At 42.1% G+C, this 23,433-nt stretch overlaps 1 protein-coding gene across 2 annotated transcripts in view; it reads left to right on the top strand.

Annotated features, from left to right (window-relative positions):
* Positions 1-23,433, top strand: part of MTHFD1 (methylenetetrahydrofolate dehydrogenase, cyclohydrolase and formyltetrahydrofolate synthetase 1) — a 178,968-nt gene that overhangs the window by 69,024 nt on the left and 86,511 nt on the right. For both annotated transcript variants that reach the window (XM_053697279.1, XM_053697280.1), the window contains exons 11-14: positions 972-1,145; positions 8,823-8,959; positions 11,590-11,636; positions 22,955-23,062. In XM_053697279.1, coding sequence (XP_053553254.1) covers positions 972-1,145; positions 8,823-8,959; positions 11,590-11,636; positions 22,955-23,062 — 466 coding nt within the window. The remainder of the gene's footprint in view (positions 1-971; positions 1,146-8,822; positions 8,960-11,589; positions 11,637-22,954; positions 23,063-23,433) is intronic.

Below are 23,433 nucleotides of genomic sequence, written 5' to 3'. Positions count from 1 at the left end.
ATTGGCTTGAAGTCAGTATACACCGACATATTTTGTATGGTGTGGTGGTGGTATTTGGGACACAGGGAAATAATTATTTGTTTTACCTCTGTTTATCCTTATTTTTACTTCGTTTTAGGTCACGCCATTAGATTTACTTAAAAATGGGAGACATGTATATTTCATATCTAAACATCCCATACCTCATTATTTTGGTGGGTTTAAGTCTCCTCATCCTGCTGATACCCTCACATGTTCATTTTACACACATAAACTGGTTATGCTCAGCAGTGCCGCTTCTCTTTACTTTATATATACTTCATAAGTGGGATTACATTTTATCCTTTGATAAAAGCATATTCTATTTCAGTCCCATTTCTGTAAAACTGCCAACAGCATCTATGAGAATCACACTTTGAACAGGTTATTGTTGTTCTGTTTGTTTTGTGTTATTTTGTCTGTTATAAAATTGAGACACAATGGTTCTTTCCCCATGGCCTAGAAACGACTTATTATACCCATTTATACTGTTGTATACATAGACAGAACTTATCTATGTGGATTCAGGCTTAATTTCAGAAGAATCATACAGAGAACAGCCGGTATTGGTATGTTCTTACAGGTGAAATTTGTGTATCTTAATGTCATCTAATATATATATTTTTTCTCTTTTACTTTGCTCCTGCTATCTGCGAATAACAGCGATGTATTATGGATCCTTATGGGGGAATTAATTGTATAACTGTATATTGCACTTATCTCTTGTCTCTCAATAAAAAGAAATTAAAAAAAAAAAAAATGCTGTGACAAAGACTACTTTACAATTATATGTTATGTCCTTTTAATGGTGAGATGAAATTCGCTATTTTAATTTATTAAGGGACCTGTTATTTTATATTTTAGGGACCCTACATCTCCTTTATACTGAAGTCTGATCACATTTTCACTTTGTCATTATTTAGTGACCCTTTTATTTACCTCCTGTTTTCCAGTGACATAGAGATCTCTCGCTCCTGCGTACCTAAACAGATTTCCAAGGTGGCTGAAGAGATTGGTTTACTGTCTGGTGAGGTAGAACTGTACGGCCAGACAAAAGCCAAGGTGCTGCTATCAACTATCCAACGGCTGCGGGAACAGCAGGACGGGAAATACGTTGTAGTAACTGGGTATAAAGACAAACTTGTGTGCTTACTATATCCTGCTTACCTCTGCTCGTGTGCTTACTATAGCCTGCTTACATCTGCTTGTATGCTTACTATATCCTGCTTACATCTGCCCGTGTGCGTCCTATATCCTGCTTACATCTCATATGCTTACTATATCCTGCTTACCTCTGCTCGTGTGCGTCCTATATCCTGCTTACATCTCATATGCTTACTATATCCTGCTTACCTCTGCTCGTGTGCGTCCTATATCCTGCTTACATCTCATATGCTTACTATATCCTGCTTACCTCTGCTCATGTGCATACTATAGCCTGCTTACCTCTGCTTGTGTGCATACTATAGCCTGCTTACCTCTGCTTGTTTGCATACTATAGCCTGCTTACTTCTGCTTGTGTGCATACTATAGCCTGCTTACCTTTGCTTGTGTACATACTATAGCCTGCTTACCTCTGCTCGTGTGCGTCCTATAGCCTGCTTACCTCTGCTTGTGTGCGTCCTATAGCCTGCTTACCTCTGCTCGTGTGCGTCCTATAGCCTGCTTACCTCTGCTTGTGTGCGTCCTATATCCTGCTGCTCTGCTTGTGTGCGTACTATAGCCTGCTTACCTCTGCTTGTGTGCGTACTATAGCCTGCTTACCTCTACTTGTGCGCTTACTATAGCCTGCTTACCTCTGCTTGTGTGCGTACTATTGCCTGCTTACCTCTGCTTGTGTGCATACTATAGCCTGCTTACCTCTGCTTGTGTGCGTACTATAGCCTGCTTACCTCTGCTTGTGTGCGTACTATAGCCTGCTTACCTCTGCTTGTGTGCGTACTATAGCCTGCTTACCTCTGCTTGTGTGCGTACTATAGCCTGCTTACCTCTGCTTGTGTGCGTACTATAGCCTGCTTACCTCTGCTTGTGTGGGTACTATAGCCTGCTTACCTCTGCTTGTGTGGGTACTATAGCCTGCTTACCTCTGCTTGGGTGCGTACTATAGCCTGCTTACCTCTGCTTGGGTGCGTACTATAGCCTGCTTACCTCTGCTTGGGTGGGTACTATAGCCTGCTTACCTCTGCTTGTGTGCGTACTATTGCCTGCTTACCTCTGCTTGTGTGCGTACTATTGCCTGCTTACCTCTGCTTGTGTGCGTACTATTGCCTGCTTACCTCTGCTTGTGTGCGTACTATAGCCTGCTTACCTCTGCTTGTGTGCGTACTATAGCCTGCTTACCTCTGCTTGTGTGCGTACTATAGCCTGCTTACCTCTGCTTGTGTGCGTACTATAGCCTGCTTACCTCTGCTTGTGTGCGTACTATAGCCTGCTTACCTCTGATTGTGTGCGTACTATAGCCTGCTTACCTCTGATTGGGTGCGTACTATAGCCTGCTTACCTCTGCTCGGGTGCGTACTATAGCCTGCTTACCTCTGCTCGGGTGCGTACTATAGCCTGCTTACCTCTGCTCGGGTGCGTACTATAGCCTGCTTACCTCTGCTCGGGTGCGTACTATAGCCTGCTTACCTCTGCTTGGGTGCGTACTATAGCCTGCTTACCTCTGCTCGGGTGCGTACTATAGCCTGCTTACCTCTGCTCGGGTGCGTACTATAGCCTGCTTGTGTGCGTACTATATAGCCTGCTTACCTCTGCTTGTGTGCGTACTATAGCCTGCTTACCTCTGCTTGTGTGCGTACTATAGCCTGCTTACCTCTGCTTGTGTGCGTACTATAGCCTGCTTACCTCTGCTTGTGTGCGTACTATAGCCTGCTTACCTCTGCTCGGGTGCGTACTATAGCCTGCTTACCTCTGCTCGGGTGCGTACTATAGCCTGCTTACCTCTGCTTGGGTGCGTACTATAGCCTGCTTACCTCTGCTTGGGTGCGTACTATAGCCTGCTTACCTCTGCTCGGGTGCGTACTATAGCCTGCTTACCTCTGCTCGGGTGCGTACTATAGCCTGCTTACCTCTGCTCGGGTGCGTACTATAGCCTGCTTACCTCTGCTCGGGTGCGTACTATAGCCTGCTTACCTCTGCTCGGGTGCGTACTATAGCCTGCTTACCTCTGCTCGGTTGCTTGCTGTATCCTGCTTACCTCTGCTCTTAAAGGGACAGTATACACCAATATTCATATAACTGCATGTAATAGACACTACTATAAAGAAGAATATGCACAGATATTGATATTAAAATCCAGTATAAAACAGTTTACAAACTTATTTAGAAGCTCCCAGTTTAGCAATGTAATAAGGCTAGGCTAGAACACCCACTGAAAGGGGCGGAGAAAGCAGAAAGATCTATTACACAAACAGGAGTTTGTAGAGTTGGGTCTACATCTGATATTTTGGGGCTTTACTATTTGGCACTTTACTATTCATTTTAATGGGACACTGAATATGGCTCATAGCGAGTTAATGGGCTTATTTATGCAGTGGTGCATGCACTGGGGACGAGGAGATGGGCTCAGTTTTTATTTGTGGTTGTTATTACTTGCTCCCGGCGTTTTTTTGTTTATTTTACCTCGGTGTAATCATACCGACCGGGAGATTAGTTCATTACACTCACGATGGGCGGAGCTAGCTGACGCGCTGAAATTTTCCTTTTCGCTCTTTTCTTCTCTTCCTGTGTACGGAGGGGAGACATTTCACTGTGGTTACAGTCCTGTGTCTTACAAGTGACAGACCTTGTGTACAACACTCAGGTTTGAGTCCGGAATCCATCTGAGATCTATTGGCTCCAGTTTTTCCAGCAGGGCAGGTAGGCACCTCAGCAAGAGCTAGCTGAGGTGTAGAGGCTGTCCGGGGTTATTAAAGTATTTTTGCTACAACAGTAGACTAAAGTTTTTGCTGTAAAAATAAAGCAGTTTCCTTTTTTATGTTTGAAGAAACAGTATCTTTTTTTGTGTGATCTTGTGATTAAAAATGTAGTGCTTTTATTTTTAATTCTGGGTAAAGATGGACCAGGAGGCTTTGCAAGATGTTACATGTACTTTGTTTGGATGCTAATGTTGAACCATCAATCCCTTTTTGTTCCTCATGTATTGAGAGAACATTAAATTATAGGGATAGACTTTTTGATTCTGAGCCAACATTGTCTAGGAAGGATGCTGTTCAGGAGTCTTCTGACAATGTTCAAGATATGCCGCAGCTTTCTCCTCAGGTGTCCCAAATACTATCGTCCACACATACAGTGCCCTGCACTTTCTCTCAAGCTCCGTCTGGAGTGACCTTGCAAGACATTGCTTCCCTCATGTCTTCTGCGGTATCTGATGCGTTGTCTGCATTTCCCATGCTGCAGGGAAAGCGCAAGAGGAAATGTAAAGAATCAGTGCGTAAGGTTTCTGACACGGTCGCGGCTATTCCGAATGTTCCCTCCCAAAAATCTGAGGAGGAGGTTACTTCGGTAGCATCTGAAGGTGAAATCTCAGACTGCTGAAGTTATATCCCTTCAGGTTTAAAAAGGAACACCTCCGTTTACTGCTTAAGGTGGTTTTGGCTACCTTGGACGACTCCGACACTACTGACCCTAATAAGTCTAGTAAACTTCACAAAGTATGTACCTTCCATGGTGGAGGTTTTTCCCGTAACAGATCGGGCTAAAGAAATTATTGCTAGGGAATGGGAGAGACCAGGTATCCCTTTTTCTCCATCCCCTATTTTTAAGAAGATGTTTCCTATTGCTGACTCTATCAAGGTGTCTTGCCAGACGGTCCCCAAGGTGGAAGGGGCAATTTCGACCTTAGCTAAGAGAACCACTGTTCCCATAGAGGATAGCTGTTCTTTTAAAGATCCTATGGATACGAAGTTGGATGGGTTGCTCAAAAAGATGTATTTACACCATGGCAACCTGCGGTGTGTAATTATTTTATTATGGATGCTTTCCTACAGGTTATCAATCTGGGAGCAAAAATTTCTGGGCTTGCCGTACTGGCCCGCAGCGCCTTATGGTTGAAATCCTGGTCTGCGGATGTGTCGTCTTAAGTTTTTGGCGATCCCTTACAAGGGTAAGACCTTGTTTGGTCCGGGATTGGCGGAAATTATTTCTGACATTACGGGAGGAAAGGGTAATTTCCTCCCTCAGGATAAGATTAATAAGCAGAAGGGACGTCGGAGTAATTTTCGTTCCTTTCGAAACTTCAAGGGTAAGCCCTCCTCTCCTTCTACCAATCAGGAACAGTCCAAGCATTCCTGGAGACCTAACCAGTCTTAGAACAAGGGAAAGCAATCTAAGAAACCTGCTAATGACTCAAAGTCAGCATGAAGGGTCTGCCCCCGATCCGGGACCGGATCTTGTGGGGGGCAGACTTTCTTTCTTCTCTCAGGCTTGGGTTCGGGATGTTCAGGATCCCTGGGCAGTGGACATCGTGTCCCAGGGATACAAACTAGAGTTCAAGACCTTTCCTCCCAGGGGCAGGTTTCTGCTTTCAAGATATCTGTAGACCAGATAAAAAGAGAGGCGTTCTTACACTGTGTTCGGGTCCTTTCCGACCAGGTAGTGATTGTTCCTTTTCTAATGCAGGAACAAGGTCTGGGATTTTACTCCAATATGTTCGTGGTTCCCAAGAAAAAGGGAACTTTCAGCCCACTTTTAGATCTCAAAAGTCTAAACAAATTCCTCAGAGTATCATCCTTCAAGATGGAAACTATTTGTTCCATTCTTGCCTTGGTTCAAGAGGGTCAATTTATGACAACGGTAGATTTTAAGGACGCGTACCTACATGTTCACATTCACAGGGATCATCACAGGTTTCGCATTCGTAGACAAACACTTCCAGTTTGTGGCTCTTCGGCCTTGCCACAGCTCCCAGAATTTTTCCAAAGGTTCTAGGATCCCTGTTGGCGGTGCTCTGGTTGCGGGGCATTGCAGTGGCGCCTTAACTGGATGATATCCTGGTTAAGGCACCATCCTTTCAACAAGCAAACTCCCACACGGAGATGCTTTTATCCTTCCTGCGATCTCACGGATGGAAGGTGAATTTGGGAAGGAGTTCCTTAATTCCAACTACAAGGGTAGTTTTCTTGGGAACCATAATAGATTCCCTATCAATGAAATTTTTTCTGACAGAAGTCAGAAAATCAAAGATTTTCGATTCTTGTCTGACGCTTCAGTCCGTTCCTCGGCCATCAGTGGCTCAATGTTTGGAGGTAATTGGTCTGATGGTAGCTGCCATGGACATCATTCCGTTTACCCGTTTCCACCTTAGACCTCTGCAGTTCTGCATGCTCAGGCAGTGGAACAGAGATTATGCGGATCTGTCTCCTCGATTACATCTGCATCAGGATACAAGGGATTCTCTTCTTTGGTGGTTGTCCAAAGGGAACCTGCATCCACAGACCCACCTGGGATTATTGTGACAACGGGCGCCAGCCTGTTGGGATGTAGAGCAGTCTGGGGCTCTCTAAAGGCTCAGGGGACTTGGACTTGGACTCAGAAGAAGTTGGTTCTACCCATAATCATAGCTGAGAGCAATCTTCAATGCTCTCCTGACCTGGCCTCAGTTGGCTTCGAGCCGGTTTATCAGGTTCCAGTCGGACAACATAACTTCAGTGGCTTACATCAACCATCAGGGGGGAACTCTGAGTTCTTGGTCATGACAACAGAGGTAGCCAAGATTATTCAATGGGCAGAGACCCACAACTACTCTCTGTCTGTGATCCACATTCCAGGAGTGGACAATTGGGAAGCGGATTTTCTGAGCACACAGACCTTTCACCCGGGGAGTGGGAACTCCATCCGGAAGTGTTTTCCAGCTTGATTCTCAAATGGGGATAGCCGGAACTGGATCTCATGGCATCTCGGCAGAATGTCAAGCTCCCGAGGTACGGGTCGAGGTCAAGGGATCCTCAGGCTGTACTGATAGACTCTCTGGCGGTACCTTGGAATTTCAGTCTTGCATACCTATTTCCCCTGTTCGCTCTCCTTCCTCGGGTCATTGCTCAAATCCAAACAGGAGAGGGCGTCGGTGATCCTCTTTGCACCGGCGTGGCCTCGCAGGATCTGTTATGCAGACCTAGTGGAGATGTCATCTCTTCCACCTTGGAGACTTCCATTGGGGAAGGACCTTCTACTTCAAGGGCCCTTCCTTCATACAAATCTAGTTTCTCTGAAGCTGACTGCTTGGAGATTGAACGCTTAATTTTATCTAAGCGTGGTCGGTCATTGTGACCATGATTCAGGCTCGTAAGCTTGTGACTAGAAAGATTTACCATAAGATATGGTGTAAATATCTGCATTGGTTTGAGTCAAGAGTATACTCTTGGAGTAGAGTTCTTCCTAGAATTTTGCCTTTTCTCCAAGAGGGTTTTGGAGAAGGGTTTATCGGCAAGTTCCTTAAAGGGTCAAATATCTGTCTTGTCTATTTTGTTACATAAACGTCTGGCGAATGTACCAGACGTGCAATCGTTCTGTCAGGCCTTGGTCAGGATCAGGCCTGTGTTTAAGCCGGTTACTCCTCCCTGGAGTCTTAACCTTGTTCTTAAAGTTCTTCAGCAGGCTCCGTTTGAGCCTATGCATTCCTTAGATATTAAATTGTTATCTTGGAAGGTTTTGTTTCTTGTTGCTATTTCATCTGCTCGTAGAGTTTCAGAGCTCTCGGCATTACAGTATGAGTCTCCTTACCTTTTTATTTTTCATTCGGATAAGTTGTTTTACGTACTAAGTTAGGGTTTCTCCCTAAAGTGGTTTCAGATCGGAACATTAATCAGGAGATTGTTGTTCCTTCTTTATGTCCTAACCCTTCTTCTCATAAGGAACGTCTGCTGTACAACCTAGACGTGGTGCGTGCTTTGAAATTCTATTTACAGGCGACTAAGGATTTTTGCCAGTCGTCTGCTCTGTTTGTGGGTTTTCTCTGGGAAACGTAAGGGGCAGAAAGCTACGGCTACTTCTCTTTCCTTGTGGCTTAAGAGTATCGTTTGCTTGGCCAATGAAACTGCTGGACACTTCTGAGAGAGTGACGACTCATCCTACGAGGTCTGTTTCCTCTTCCTGGGCATTCAGAAACAAAGCTTCTGTGGAACAGATTTGCAAGGCTGTAACTTGGTCATCTCTACACACTTTTTTCAAATTCTATACATTTGATACTTTTGCCTCGGCTAAGACTTCCTTTGGGAGAAAGGTTCTTCAAGCAGTTTAGGTTCCCTGTCTTGTCCCTCCCTTATCTGTTTCCTCTAGCTTGGGTACTAATTCCCAATAGTAATTAGATGATCGTTGACTCACCGTGTCATTAGAAAGAAAACTAAATTTATGCTTACCTGATAAATTTATTTATTTCTTGACACGGTGAGTCCACGGCCCGCCCTGTTTTTTTAAGAAAGGGTTTTTTTTTTTGTTATGTTATAAACCTCAGGCACCTCTGCACCTTGTTGCTTCCTTTCTTTCCTTTTACTTCAGTCGACTGACTGGGGTGGGAAGGAAGGGAGGTGATATTTAGCTTTGCTGTGGTGCTCTTTGCCGCCTCCTGCTGGGTAGGAGTGATATTCCCAATAGTAATTAGATTATCCGTGGACTCAGTGTCAAGAAATTAAAAAAAAAGAAATGTGTGCTTACCTGATAAATTTATTTAATAGAGATTTTCAGGTGATTTTCAGCTTTTTACAGCTATGCTGCATCAGTTTCAGGTGCTTCAACATTTGGGTTTTAAGTCCCTTTTTAGACTCACTGCAGCAAATTCTTTAATTAATGACAAATGTTTAAATTTGCAGAATAACGCCAACGCCCCTCGGAGAAGGGAAAAGTACGACCACCATTGGGCTGGTGCAGGCGCTGGGCGCTCACCTTAAACTTAATGTCTTTGCGTGTGTCAGACAGCCCTCCCAGGGGCCAACATTCGGAATTAAAGGCAAGTAACACAGGGGGTTAGTAATGCACTTGAGACAATATTCTAGGTGTAGTTACTTCCTCACAGTTTAAATTTATTGTATTTAATAGAATTAATTTAATGTATTTTTAAGACCTTTAGTTTAGCAAAAAATTGTCTACAGCAGCGTTTTTCATCATTAGTCTGTGTAATAGGCCAAGTTAAAGGGACATGAAACCTACAATTGTTCTTTCATGATTGACAGAACCTATCATTTTAAATAACGTTCCAGTTTACTTCTATTATCAAACTTCATTCTCTTGGTATCCTTTATTGAACGAACAGTAATGCACTACTGGGAGCTAGCTGAACACATTGGCAAGCCAATGACTAGGTATATATGTGCAGCCACCAATCAGCAGCTACCTCCCAGCTTCTGAACCTACTTAGGTGTGATTTTCAACAAAAGACACCAAGAGAAATAAGCAAATTGGATAATACAAGTATGCTCTGTTTGAATCATGAAACCGCATTTTTGTGTTTCATGTCCCTTTTAAAGCCTTTGCCTGTGTGGTCAGAGATGGTCGGACACAGTGTGGTCTGAAGAATTAAAAAGGAAAAACTATTCCTATACGTTACTGAGGTGTGAGCGAGTGGGCTTTACAATACTCATCTTACATAAACGTCTCTAGTTTATCTGGGAAGCACAGAACGCACCGTGCGATCCAGCAAACCTGATTGGCTGCAAGAGTCCCTACAGCTGTTATACGCTTATGACATAAGAACTTGCTGTATATTGCACAGTAATAATAATGAAACGCTCTTCTTGTAAACGGAACTATGCATTAAACTCCTGCATTTGGGTTTAACACAAAAACATATACTCTGCTCCAGAACAGATGCTGTGCAGAGTAAAGCTACTTTTTATTTTTATGCTTGTGGGATGTCCATTTATATCACTGGTTTTCCAACCTGTCCTCAGCCTCCCTAACAGGCCAGATCTTGAGGATGTCTGAACTGGAGCACAGGTGAAATAATCAGCTGATTAGTAAACACGGTTATTTTACCTGTTCTCATCCAAGGTAATCCAGAAAACCTGTCCTGTTGAGGAGACCTAAAGACGGGTTTAAAAATCATTGACTTGTACAAATAGAGCTGTGGGCGTTGTCCTTATCAACCAGTAAGCAGTCTATCTCTAGAGATATTTTTTTTTGACGCCATGGAACGTCCTACCTTATATGGCGTATTGCAGCCTCCTCCTTTTAGTTAATGAAAAATCGGACTGGGGGGCGTGAGCTTAGCAGCGTAGGCAGTCCCACACGATCTGATCCCGGCCTTGAAATCACGTGATCACATTGACAATCATGTGATTTCAATTTTCCAGCAAGTGTTTTTACATTAGAACTTTGCGATCTAAGTACTTGCCCCCCGGCATGAAGAAGTTTTACACCTTTAACAAAACTGTATTGCTTATCTGTTTATTGCTGTTTATACACACAGGAGAAAATCTGTACATATAATGGTTCTGTGAGCGGAGTCGTGCTCTAGAGCAGAGGAAGAGCTCTTGTTTATTCCAGACTACACACTGGTGGATGTTAATGTGTGTAGCACAGAGGTTTACCTGAAAAGAAAGTTTAAATTAATCATGAATATAATTCAGGCAACACATACTTACATTAAAGGGACTTTTTTGCCTACTGAAATGCACTGAGCTGTTTACAAATAGCTCCTTTACATTAATTGTGTCATTTGAAATACCTGTTTTTGCCACTTGCCACCTATACTGATGATATGAATACTGCTGTATTCTGTAAAGAAGAGTTAGCAACAGTCTAGTTAGTGATTGGACAGAGACATGTACTAAAATGTTCATTTTCAATCTGTATCTGTAAGTATTAAGAAGGCCTTTGTTTATATAGAGAGATAAGATAAAGATGTCTGCTCTTTCTGTATTGTCGGCCTATTTAAATAGGTTGTGGCCTTAATGAGTGAAAACAATAATTTTACAGTACACTGCCCCTTTAATATTCACTATTACATACTGTACATGCCTGGTCTTGAATTTACCATCACTAAATAAATTGTGTATAAATGTTTCTGGGTTTAGAAACTTGAGGTATCATTTTTTTCTATATAGTTTTGCTGGTTCTGTGATATTCGCAGTGTAGAATAAATTGTTTAAAGGTCAAATTTGAAATGTAAGGGTGCATTTTAGTCGTAAATAGCATCAGTTTTATAGTTACTTCATTAGTAAAATGCTTGTAGTAAATGTTATTACTGTTATTCAGCGGCATACGCGCATATGCTGTGAGGGCTGTGCACCACAGCTTCTCAGAGTCAGCAGTAACTTGTATAACACACATTAAATCTTCAGACACAGCACCAGCTCTCTGAGCTTAAATTCTGGTGCACAGGCACTAACGGCATATGTGCGTATGCTGCTGGGGGGAGGTAATATATTTTAGAATGTTTGCTAATGTACGTATATTGTAAAAATGCTTCTATTCTAAACTAAAATGCACATTTCAATTCTGACCTTTTCTATCGCTTTTAATTCTCCAGGTACCAAATTATCCATCTGATTATACACTTTGTTTTAATTAGAAAAAGCCTTAGAGCCCGTAAGTCCGATGGTTCTGATTTATTGATTGTGTTTGTTTCTTATTTGTCAGGAGGAGCAGCTGGAGGGGGTTATTCGCAGGTTATCCCCATGGAGGAGGTAAGTAATTAGGTTGCTTACGACGTTCCGCTGTAGGAAATGTGATGAACTTGCTGCTTTAGAGGAATCGGTACAGGAATGAGGGGTTTTGCACAAATTTACTTAGAAATATTTAAAACAAAAGACCAGGCAGGTTTTGTATAATAAGTGCTGTAAATCAGCCTTGCTTTATGATACTGATGTGGCTGATTTACCTAAAGCTATCTGGGCTGGAGAGATTCTATAAGATGCTGCCAGTGTTTCTATTTACCTGGTGGAATTATCTTAAGCCACTTTTACCCTGAAAACAGGGTGTCTTTCTAAGGGGCGTATACTGCATTTTCATATGGGAATTAGATACATACATTGCACAATGGAAATCGTAATTTAGAAATCATACAAAGCGAATAATTGAACCATTCACACAAATATACACAGGAAAAAAATTGTATTGTTAAAGTGCATAACAAATCTTATTTTATCAAAACTTAAAATTTGTATGTAAATAACACAGGGATAAATCTTATTAAATATGCACAGCGTAAATCTTAAGTACACTGGATGTGCAGAAACGCTTACTAATTCATACTTATAAGTGCAGAATACAAAGCGTAATTGTGTTATCGTAAAATGTGCTGAACATTAGTGTATGTATTAGTATGTAGGCTAGCTTTATGCTTATCCCAGACATTAATTAGTACGTAGGATAGCCTTATTCTTATCCCAGGCATTAATTAGTACGTAGGATAGCCTTATGCTTATCCCAGGCATTAATTAGTACGTAGGATAGTCTCATGCTTATCCCAGGCATTAATTAGTACGTAGGATAGCCTTATGCTTATCCCAGGCATTAATTAGTATGTAGGCTAGCTTTATGCTTATCCCAGACATTAATTAGTACGTAGGATAGTCTCATGCTTATCCCAGGCATTAATTAGTACGTAGGATAGCCTTATGCTTATCCCAGGCATTAATTAGTATGTAGGCTAGCTTTATGCTTATCCCAGACATTAATTAGTACGTAGGATAGCCTTATGCTTATCCCAGGCATTAATTAGTATGTAGGCTAGCTTTATGCTTATCCCAGACATTAATTAGTACGTAGGATAGTCTCATGCTTATCCCAGGCATTAATTAGTACGTAGGATAGCCTTATGCTTATCCCAGGCATTAATTAGTATGTAGGCTAGCTTTATGCTTATCCCAGACATTAATTAGTACGTAGGATAGTCTCATGCTTATCCCAGGCATTAATTAGTAAGTAGGATAGCCTTATGCTTATCCCAGGCATTAATTAGTATGTAGGCTAGCTTTATGCTTATCCCAGACATTAATTAGTATGTAGAATAGCCTTATGCTTATCCCAGGCATTAATTAGTACGTAGGCATTAATTAGTATGTAGGATAGCCTTATGCTTATCCCAGGCATTAATTAGTACGTAGGATAGTCTTATTCTTTTCCCAGGCATTAATTAGTACGTAGGATAGCCTTATTCTTATCACAGGCATTAATTAGTACGTAGGATAGCCTTATGCTTATCCCAGGCAGTAATTAGTATGTAGTACAGCCTTATGCTTATCCCAGGTATTAATTAGTACGTAGGACAGCCTTATGCTAGGCGTTAATTCGCTTATCACAGGCATTCTTGAATCCCTCCTCATTGTTTTTCATTACCACCTCTAGAAACATACGCCTAGATTTAGAGTTCTGCGTTAGCCGTCAAAAGCAGCGTTAAGGGGTCCTAACGCTGGTTTTGGCCAGCCGCTGGTATTTAGAGCCAGGCAGGAATGGGTCTAATGCTCACTTTCAAGCCGCCACTTTTCCATACCGCAGATCCCCTTACGCCAATTGCGTATCCTATCTTTTCAATGGGATCTGCCTAACGCTGGTATTTAGAGTCTTGGCTGAAGTGAGCGGTAGACCCTCTACCGACAAGACTCCAGCCGCAGAAAAAAGTCAGTAGTTAAGAGCTTTCTGGGCTAACGCCGGTTTATAAAGCTCTTAACTACTGTGCTATAAAGTACACTAACACCCATAAACTACCTATGTACCCCTAAACCGAGGCCCCCCCACATCGCCGCCACTATAATAAATATTTTTAACCCCTAATCTTTTGACCGCACACCGCCGCCACCTACATTATCCCTATGAACCCCTAATCTGCTGCCCCTAACATCGCCGACACCTACATAATATTTATTAACCCCTAATCTGCCCCCCCCATGTCGCCGCTACCTACCTACACTTATTAACCCCTAATCTGCCGACCGGACCTCCCCGCTACTATGATAAATGTATTAACCCCTAAAGCTAAGTCTAACCCTAACCCCCCCTAACTTAAATATAATTTTAATCTAACGAAATTAATTAAATATTATTAACTAATGTATTCCTATTTAAAGCTAAATACTTACCTGTAAAATAAACCCTAATATAGCTACACTATAACGAATAATTATATTGTAGCTATTTTAGGGTTTATTTTTATTTTACAGGCAACTTTGTATTTATTTTAACTAGGTACAATAGCTATTAAATAGTTATTAACTATTTAATAGTTACCTAGTTAAAATAATTACAAAATTACCTGTAAAATAAATCCTAACCTAAGTTACAAATACACCTAACACTACACTATAAATAAATTAAATAAATTAACTACAAGTACCTACAATTAAATAAACTAAACTAAATTACAAAAACAAACACTAAATTAGGTCTTCATCCTATCCGGGCAGAAGAGGACATCCGGACTGGCAGACATCTTCATCCAAGCGGCATCTTCTATCTTCATCCATCCGAAGCGGAACCATCTTCTAGCCGACGCGGATCCATCCTTCTTCCCCGACGCCTACTCGCCGAATGAAGGTTCCTTTAAATTACGTCATCCAAGATGGCGTCCCTCGAATTCCGATTGGCTGATAGGATTCTATCAGCCAATCGGAATTAAGGTAGGAAAAATCTGATTGAATCAGCCAATCCGATTGAACTTGAATCTGATTGGCTGATTCAATCAGCCAATCAGATTTTTCCTACCTTAATTCCGATAGGCTGATAGAATCCTATCAGCCAATCGGAATTCGAGGGACGCCATCTTGGATGACGTCATTTAAAGGAACCTTCATTCGGCGAGTAGGCGTCAGGGAAGAAGGATGGATCCGCGTCGGCTGGAAGAAGATGGCTCCGCTCCGGATGGATGAAGATAGAAGATGCCGCTTGGATGAAGATGTCTGCCGGTCCCGATGTCCTCTTCTGCCTGGATAGGATGAAGACTTCTGCCGCTCCGGATGTCCTCTTTTGGTCCATCGGTGCCCGGCTGGGTGAACACGACTCAAGGTAGGGAGATCTTCAGGGGGGTAGTGTTAGGTTTATTTAAGGGGGGTTTGGGTTAGAGTAGGGGTATGTGGGTGGTGGGTTGTAATGTTGGGGGGGGGGGTATTGTGGTTTTTTTTTTACAGGCAAAAGAGCTGATTACTTTGGGGCATGCCCCGCAAAAAGCCCTTTTAAGGTCTGGTAAAAGAGCTGGTTACTTTTTCATTTAGAATAGGGTAGGGACCTTTATTATTTTGGGGGGCTTTTTTATTTTATTAGGGGGCTTAGAGTAGGTGTAATTAGCCTAATATTCTTGTAATCTTTTTTTTATTTTTTGTAATTTAGTGTGTTTTTTTTTTGTAGTTTAGTTTAGTTTATTTAATTGTAGGTAATTGTAGTTAATTTATTTAATTTATCTATTGATAGTGTAGTGTTAGATTTAATTGTAACTTAGGTTAGGATTTATTTTACAGGTAATTTTGTAATTATTTTAACTAGGTAGCTATTAAATAGTTAATAACTATTTAATAGCTATTGTACCTAGTTAAAATAAATACAAAGTTGCCTGTAAAATAAATATAAATCCTAAAATAGCTACAATATAATTATTCGTTATATTGTAGCTATATTAGGGTTTATTTTACAGGTAAGTAGTTTTAAATAGGAATACTTAAGTTAATAAGATTTAATTTATTTCGTTAGATTAAAATTATATTTAACTTAGGGGGGAGTTAGGGTTAGGGTTAGACTTAGATTTAGGGGTTAATACATTTATTAGAGTTGTGGCGAGGTTCGGTCGGCAGATTTGGGGTTAATAAGTGTAGGTAAGGTAGTGGCGACGTTTGGGGGGGGCAGATTAGGGGTTAATAAATATAATATAGGGGTCGGGATGTTAGGGGCAGCAGATTAGGGGTACATAGGTATAATGTAGGTTGCGGCGGTGTATGGAGCATATTGGAGTATGGAATATTAGGGGTTAATAATATAATGCAGGTGTCAGCGATAGCGGGGGCGGCAGATTAGAGGTTAATAAGTGTAAGGTTAGGGATGTTTAGACTCGGGGTTCATGTTAGGGTGTTAGGTGTAGACTTAGAAAGTGTTTCCCCATAGGAAACAATGGGGCTGCGTTGGGAGCTGAACGCTGCTTTTTTGCAGGTGTTAGGTTTTTTTCATCCCAAACTTCCCCATTGTTTCCTATGGGGGAATCGTGCCCGAGCACGTTTTAGCTGCTTACCGCTACCGTAAGCAACGCTGGTATTGAGGGTTGAAGTGGCGGTACATTAGGCTCAATGCACCCTTTTTGGAGCCTAACGCAGCCCTTCAGACAACTCTAAATACCAGCGTTGTCTTAAGGGTGCGTTGGGAAAAAATGCGGCGTTGGCTACGCGGCTCTTTACCAACAAAACTCTAAATCTAGGCCATAGATTTTTAATAAAAGATACCAAAAGAAAGAACATTTGATAATAGAGGAAATTTAGAAAGTTTTAAATTACAAGCTCTATCTGAATCATAAAAAAAAAATTGGGTTCATCTAATTCAGTGTTTACATTTATATTACAAAAATTCCAGTGCAGCTCCTTATTTGATAAATCTGGTTATTCTACTCTTCGGTCTTTACGGGTCAAAGCTGTTGGTCTTTTTGGATCTTGTTTTCTTTTACAAGATATGATGAGTCCACGGATTTCATCCTTATTTGTGGGATATCGCCTTCTGGTCAGCAGGAGGAGGCAAAGAGCACCACAGCAGAGCTGCTATATATAGCTCCTCCCTTCCCTCCCAGTCCAGTCATTCTCCTGTGTTAGTGATAGGAAGAGGTAAAGTGAGGTGTTAGTTTAGAATCTTCAATCAAGAGTTTATTATTTTTAAAGTAGTGCCACTGAGTGCTACTTTGTGCTAGGGTGTAGCCTAGACCAGATCAGTCTCTACAGTAGGGCATTTGGTGGCTTTAAAGCAATAGGAACTGGTGGGACAAAATTCTCACTGCGCCTCCTATACATATTTGCTGCCCTAATCTAGATAGCCTAAGCACTTTTAACTCAGGCTGATCTTTGTCCACAGGGCTATGGGAGGGAGATGAACACCTGCTGGACTGCCATGCTGTCGCACAGCGTTCCAGGTAAGTGCTAACTTTCTTATTTCTGGGGACGCATCCTCTCAGAACAAAGTAAGCACTACAGTTCATACACACATGTCAAGGGCTGTGACTAAGAAAGGCCCTTATTGTGCTAATACTGTGGTCTCTTCTTGGGAGAGTACTTTTTTAATGGCTGGGGCTGGAAAACAAACAGCTTTATTTTACTGTCTAAAAAGCAGTTTTTTAATACAGTTTGCAGTCCGGACGATGTCTAGCTTTATTTCTGTGGAAATCTACAGAGTTGCTTTATTGTGTTCTAGCACACCTGCTAGCATTACTCTCCTCTCCCGATAACCGTTTTTAATGTTTATCTGAAGGAGCGGTTGCATGAAGGCTTTATACGCTCACTATGGGGACGGCTCAATTTTACTTTTTTGCTGCCCGGGAGTTCCAGCACCGCTCGCCCACAATTGGCGGAGCCTTGGTGCGTAGGTCTTTCCGACGGCTCCATTTTACTTACTAGCCGCCCGGGAGTTACAGCTTAATACGCCCACGATGGGCGGAGCAAGGCTACGCTTTGTCGCACTAAGGACAGTTTGCGCGCCTTTTGGTACCTCAGTCCCGGCTAACGTTGTGAAAAGCACTACATATACAGTGAAGGAGGCTCATTTGCTGCGGTTAATTCAGCAGAGGCTTGTTCGTGCATATTCAGTTAATTTGCAGGGGTGCGTTGTCTGCTGTCTGTGGTTAAGACAGGAACAGTGGCAGAGTGGTAAAGGAGTCAGACTTTTAACTTCCTTACGTTAGCCATCTAGGAGGAACAACTGTAGCAATTTATATTATTATGATAATGCACGGTTTGGTTTCCTATTTAAGCGCACAGTATCACCCGACTTTTAGTTACACATCTAGTTGTATAAGAAGCCCTACACCATATGCTTCCTTGTCTACTGTTAAGTTACAAATGTGAGGTATTTTTTTACACGTTTAAAGAGACAGTAGCGTTTTGATGGGTTGATTTTGTTCAAGGTATTCTGGATGTTTATATGTTAATTCATCCATTACGTCTTGAATGAACTAAAAATACAATGAAATTATGTTATTTTTGCATTTAAAGTGATAGTACCGTTTTTTGTGGGGTTCCTTTTCTTTGATGCATTTTAGCTGTTTAATGTATGATGCAACTTTGTGCTTAAAATGGAACAAGTGCACACATAGCATAAAGTTATTTTGGCCCACATGGGGTGCTCTGTGATCCCTTGCAATTTTCTTATGGATGGCGTGCACAAGGCATGGTTGCTTTAGTGTTAATTGCAATGTCTATTACCAGCAAGGTTAACATGCTACTTGGATATTTCTGGCACAGAAATAAGTGAATTTAAAGTGACAGTAATGGTTTTTTTTTTTGTGTTCATTATCTTAAAACATTGCTTTTCTTTTTTCTGAACTTCTCCTTTTATGGCAGCAAGCTAGTAGTCCGTTGGATAGCTAAGCCACCTAGCAATCGGAGGGTGGGGAGTTTGAATCCAGCAGCAGCTGGTTTTCCCCTTCACCAGGTTTTCCATTCCCCCCTCCTCCCGTTTTCAGGGAAATGTATCCTATAGCGGATGCTATCAGGGATTCTTGGCAGATGGTTCCTAAGGTGGAAGGAGCTATTTCCACCTTGGCTAAACAAACTACTATCCCTTTTGAAGATAATTGTGCCTTCAAGGACCCTAGGGAAATTAGAGGGTCTCCTTAAAAAGTTTTTATGTTCAGGGGTTGCCTTTACAACCGGCGGCCTGCATTGTCACGGTTACGACTGCGGCTGCTTATTAGTTCGATGCCCTGGAAGAATCTCTTATGTCTGAGACTTCTTTGGAGAGATACAGGACAGAATTAAAGCTCTTAAATTGGGTAATTCCTTTGTTACGGCGGCTAAGAGTTCAGGATTTTCCATCTTAGCGCGCAGAGCCTTATGGTTGCAATCTTGGTCTGCGGATGTGTCATCTATTCCTTACAGGGGAGGGCACTGTTTGGGCCTAACCTGCAGGGGATTATTTCTGACATCACAGGAGGTAAGGGTCATTCCCTCCCTCAGGATAAAAAAATCCAATCAGAGGGGTCGACAGAGTAATTTTCGTGCCTTTCGAAATTTTAAGGGAAACCCTCCTTCCTCTTCTTCTAAACAGGAAGGTGTCTATTTGCAAGCCATATCTACCTGGAGACCACATCTGTCATGGAACAAGGGCAAGTCAGCAGGAAGGGCAGACTGTCTTTCTTCACCCAGGCCAGGCTTGGATATGGAATGTCTGGATCCCTGGGTATTGGAGATAGTGTCTCAGGGATACAAGCTGGAATTCGGAAATTCTCCTCCCAGAGGAAGGTTTCTTCTTTCTCGATTGTCTGTAGAAGATTGAGAGAGGTGTTCTTACGCTGTGTAAGAGACCCATCCTCCATGAGAGTAATTTGTCCCATTCCAATTCAGGAGCAGGGACAGGGGTTGTATTCAAATCTGTTTGTAGTTCCCACAACAGAGGGAATTTTCAGACCTATCTTAGATCTCAAGTCTAAACAAGTGTCTCAGAGGTCTATCTTTCAAGATGGAAACTATTCGTACCATTCTTCCATTGATCCAGGAGGGTCAATTTATGTCTACCGTGGATCTAAAGGATGCATATCTTCATGTTCTTATCCACAGATGTACATTTTCTGTTTGTGACTCTTACTTTCGGTTTGGTCACGGCACCCAGAAGTTTCAAAGGGTTCTGGGGTCTCGGCTGGCGGTTCTAAGGCCGCGGGGCAGGTGCCTTATCTGGATGATCTTCTGATCCAGGCGTCGTCTTATCAGATAGCAAAGTCTCATACAGACTTTGTTCTATCCTTCCTGAGGAAGGTAAATATAGAAGAGACAAGGGTTCCTTTCTTGGGACCTCTAATCGACTCTGTCCATGACAATCTTTTTGACAGAGGTCAGTAAATTAACGATTCTGAACACATTCAGAGTTTTTCAGACAACTCCTCAGCCGTCAGTGGCTCAGTGCATGGAGGTAATTGGATTGATGGTAGCGGCAATGGACATCATTGCTTTTGCTCGGTTTCATCTCTGGCCTTTGCAAATAACCATGCTCAGTCAGTGGATTGGAGACTATACAAAATTGTCTCCTCCGATAAATCTAGACCAGAGAGCAAGGGACTCTCTTCTATGGTGGTTGTCACTGGATCATCTATCCCAGGGGACATGCTTCCGCAGACCCTCATGGGTGATAGTGACAACGGATGCCAACAGTCTGGAACTCTTTGAGGGCTCAGGGTGTATGGACTCGAACAGAGTCTCTACTTTCCATCAATATCCTAGAGTTGAGAGCAATATTCAATGCTCTTCAGGTTTGGTCTCAGTTCGCTGCGGCCAAGTACATCAGATTCCGGACGGACAACATTACGACTGTAGCTTACATCAATCATCAGGGAGGAGCAAGGAGTTCCTTAGCGATGACAGAAGTAGTCATGATAATTCAGTGGGCGGAGGCTCACTCTTGTTTTTCTGTCGGCGATCTACTTCCAGGTGTGGAAAACTGGGAGGCGGATTTTCTGAGCAGACGGACATTTCGTCTGGGAGAATGGGAACTTCATCCGGAGGTATTTGCCAACCTGAATTCTCAGATGGGGCAGGCCGGAGTTTGATCTTATGGCGTCTCGTCTGAATGCCAAGCTTCCGAGATATGGGTCCCGGGCCAGGGATCCCCAGTCCGAGTTGATAGATGCCTTGGCATTACCTTGGTCTTTAGCCTAGATTATGTGTTCCCTCCATTTGCTCTCCTTACCCGGGTGATTGCTCGAGTCAACAGGAGAGGGCTTTGGTGATTCTCATCGCTCCTGCGTGGCCTCGCAGGACTTGGGTTGCCAAATCTAGTTTCTCTGCAACTTTCAGCTTGGAGATTGAATGCTTAAAGTGAATGTAAATTTTGATGCTAAAGTGCCCGGTTTTTAAAACTTTGATTAAAAACAGAGGCACTTTAATTCATCAATATTTTCATTTCACTCCTGTTGTGAAAATAAACTTACTTTTTAATCTTCACAGCAGCTCCAGCTTCCTCCACCTGTTTCAAAGCCTCTTCCTGGGTCTAAAATGAGGTATCTGGCTTCCTCCAATCACAGCAGTGAATCAGACACTGAATCCCCCGGGGGGGAAGCTGTGATTGGAGGATGACCTATCAATCATTTCTGACATCAGAAATGGCTTGTGAGACCGGAGGAAGCAGCAGCTGCTGTGAAGTTTAAAAGGTAAGTTTTTTGTCACAACAGGAGTGAAATGTAAATTTTGATGAATTAAAGTGCCCCTGTTTTTAATCAAAGTTTTAAAAACCGGGCACTTAAACATCAAAATTTACATTCACTTTAAATTTATCCAAGCGAGGGTTTTTTGATTCGGCCATTGTTACCTTGTTTCAGGTACGTAAGCATGTTCCTAGAAAGTTTTTCCATAAGATATGGCATAAATATCTTTATTGGTGCGAATCCAGGGGCTACTCATGGAGTAGGGTTAGGATTCCCAGGTTTTTGTCTTTTCTCCAAGAAGGATTGGAGAAAGGGTTTTCAGCTAGTTCCTTAAAGGGACAGATTCTGCTTTGTCTATTTTGCTACTCAAGCGCATGGCAGAAGTTCCAGATGTTCTATCTTTTTGTCAGGCTCTGACTAGAATCAGACCAATTGCTCCTCCTTGGAGTTTGAATTTAGTTCTTGATGTTCGTCAAGGGGTTCCGTTTGAACCTATGCATTCCATAGATATTAAGTTATTATCTTGGAAAGTTTTATTTTTGATTGCTATTTCTTCTGCTCACAGAGTTTCTGAGCTTTCGGCTTTACAATGTGATTCTCCTTATCTTATTTTTCATTCCGATAAGGTGGTGTTATGTACCAAACCTGGTTTTCTTCCTAAGGTTTTTTCTAATAAGAATATTAATCAGGAACTTGTTCCTTCCTTGTGTTCTAATCCTCCTCCTAAGAAGGAGCCCCTGTTACATACTTTGGACGTGGTCCGTGCTTTAAAGTTTTACTTACAGGCAACTAAGGATTTCGTTTTTATCATCTTCCTTGTTTATTATGTTTTCTGGGAAGCGTAAGGGTCAGAAAGCTACGGCTACCTCTGTCTCATTTTGGCTGAAGAGTATCATCTGTTTTGCATATGAGACTGCTGGACAGCAGCCTCTTGAACGAATTACGGCTCATTCCACTAGGGCTGTGGCTTCCTCATGGGCATTCAAAAATGATGCTTCTGTTGAACAGATTTGCAAAGCTGCAACTTGGTCGTCTCGTCACTCTTTTTCCGAATTTTGCGAATTCGATCCTTTTGCCTCGTCTGAGGCTGTTTTTGGGAGGAAAGTTTTTTGAGCAGTGGTGCCTTCCGTTTAGGTTCCTGTCTTGTCCCTCCCGTTTCATCCGTGTCTTATAGCTTTGGTATTGTATCCCACAAGTAAGGATGAAATCCGTGGGCTCATCGTATCTTGTAAAAGAAAAGGACATTTATTCTTACCTGATAAATTTTGTTTCTTTTACGATACGATGAGTCCACGGCCCGTCCTGTTTTTATAAGACAGGTCTTTATTTTTATTAAACTTCAGTCACCTCTGCACCTTGGCTTTTCCTTTCTCTTCCTAACTTCGGTCGAATGACTGGAGTGGGAGGGAAGGGAGGAGCTATATATACAGCTCTGCTGTGGTGCTCTTTGCCTTCTGCTGACCAGGATGCATAATCCTATAAGTAAGGATGAAATCCGTGGACTCGTCATATCGTAAAAGAAACAAATTTATCAGGTAAGAATAAATTTCCTTTTTTATTTTTTCCGCACGGAATGTAGTGAGATTTTGTAGCACAAGTGCACTTTGGCACAAACAGAAATAAGCAGACACGGTCATTTATTTTTGGAGATGCATGTTAACCGCTGGCTAACACATCTAATTTATCCTTTTGTAGTTCAATCTGCATCTTACCGGAGACATCCACGCCATCACTGCGGCAAACAACCTGGTGGCGGCTGCTATTGATGCGCGTATCTTTCACGAACTGACGCAGTCTGACAAGGTAAGTTACTTATTAGTCTGCAGGCAACACCTTGAATTATTTTTATTTATTTTGTAAAATAATAGTTGTTATAATTTATTTGTATTATTGTCACTAAATATTGTGTTGGTCCTGCTGTGTGCTTGTGCTAAATGCTAATGGGTTAAAGATTCACTTAATTTGCTGTAGTCTGAAAGAGTTTTTATTATTTCATAGATTCTCAAGGGTAACTGTATTTAATCCATGCAAGATGTGTGAGTTACTCCTGATTGGCTGTGCCCTGCACAAAAGTATTATGCCTCCTACACACAACTTTAATTACTACTTGATTGTATCCTGTGCAATAAGTGACGCAGGGAAGATGCTAACAGATGCCCTTCTGCTATTATGAG

This window comes from Bombina bombina, chromosome 1, assembly GCF_027579735.1.
Source record: "Bombina bombina isolate aBomBom1 chromosome 1, aBomBom1.pri, whole genome shotgun sequence".
In the NCBI taxonomy this organism is placed as follows: Eukaryota; Metazoa; Chordata; class Amphibia; order Anura; family Bombinatoridae; genus Bombina; species Bombina bombina.
Note: the sequence above shows the minus strand (reverse complement) of the source record. Positions and strands in the feature narration are given on the sequence as shown.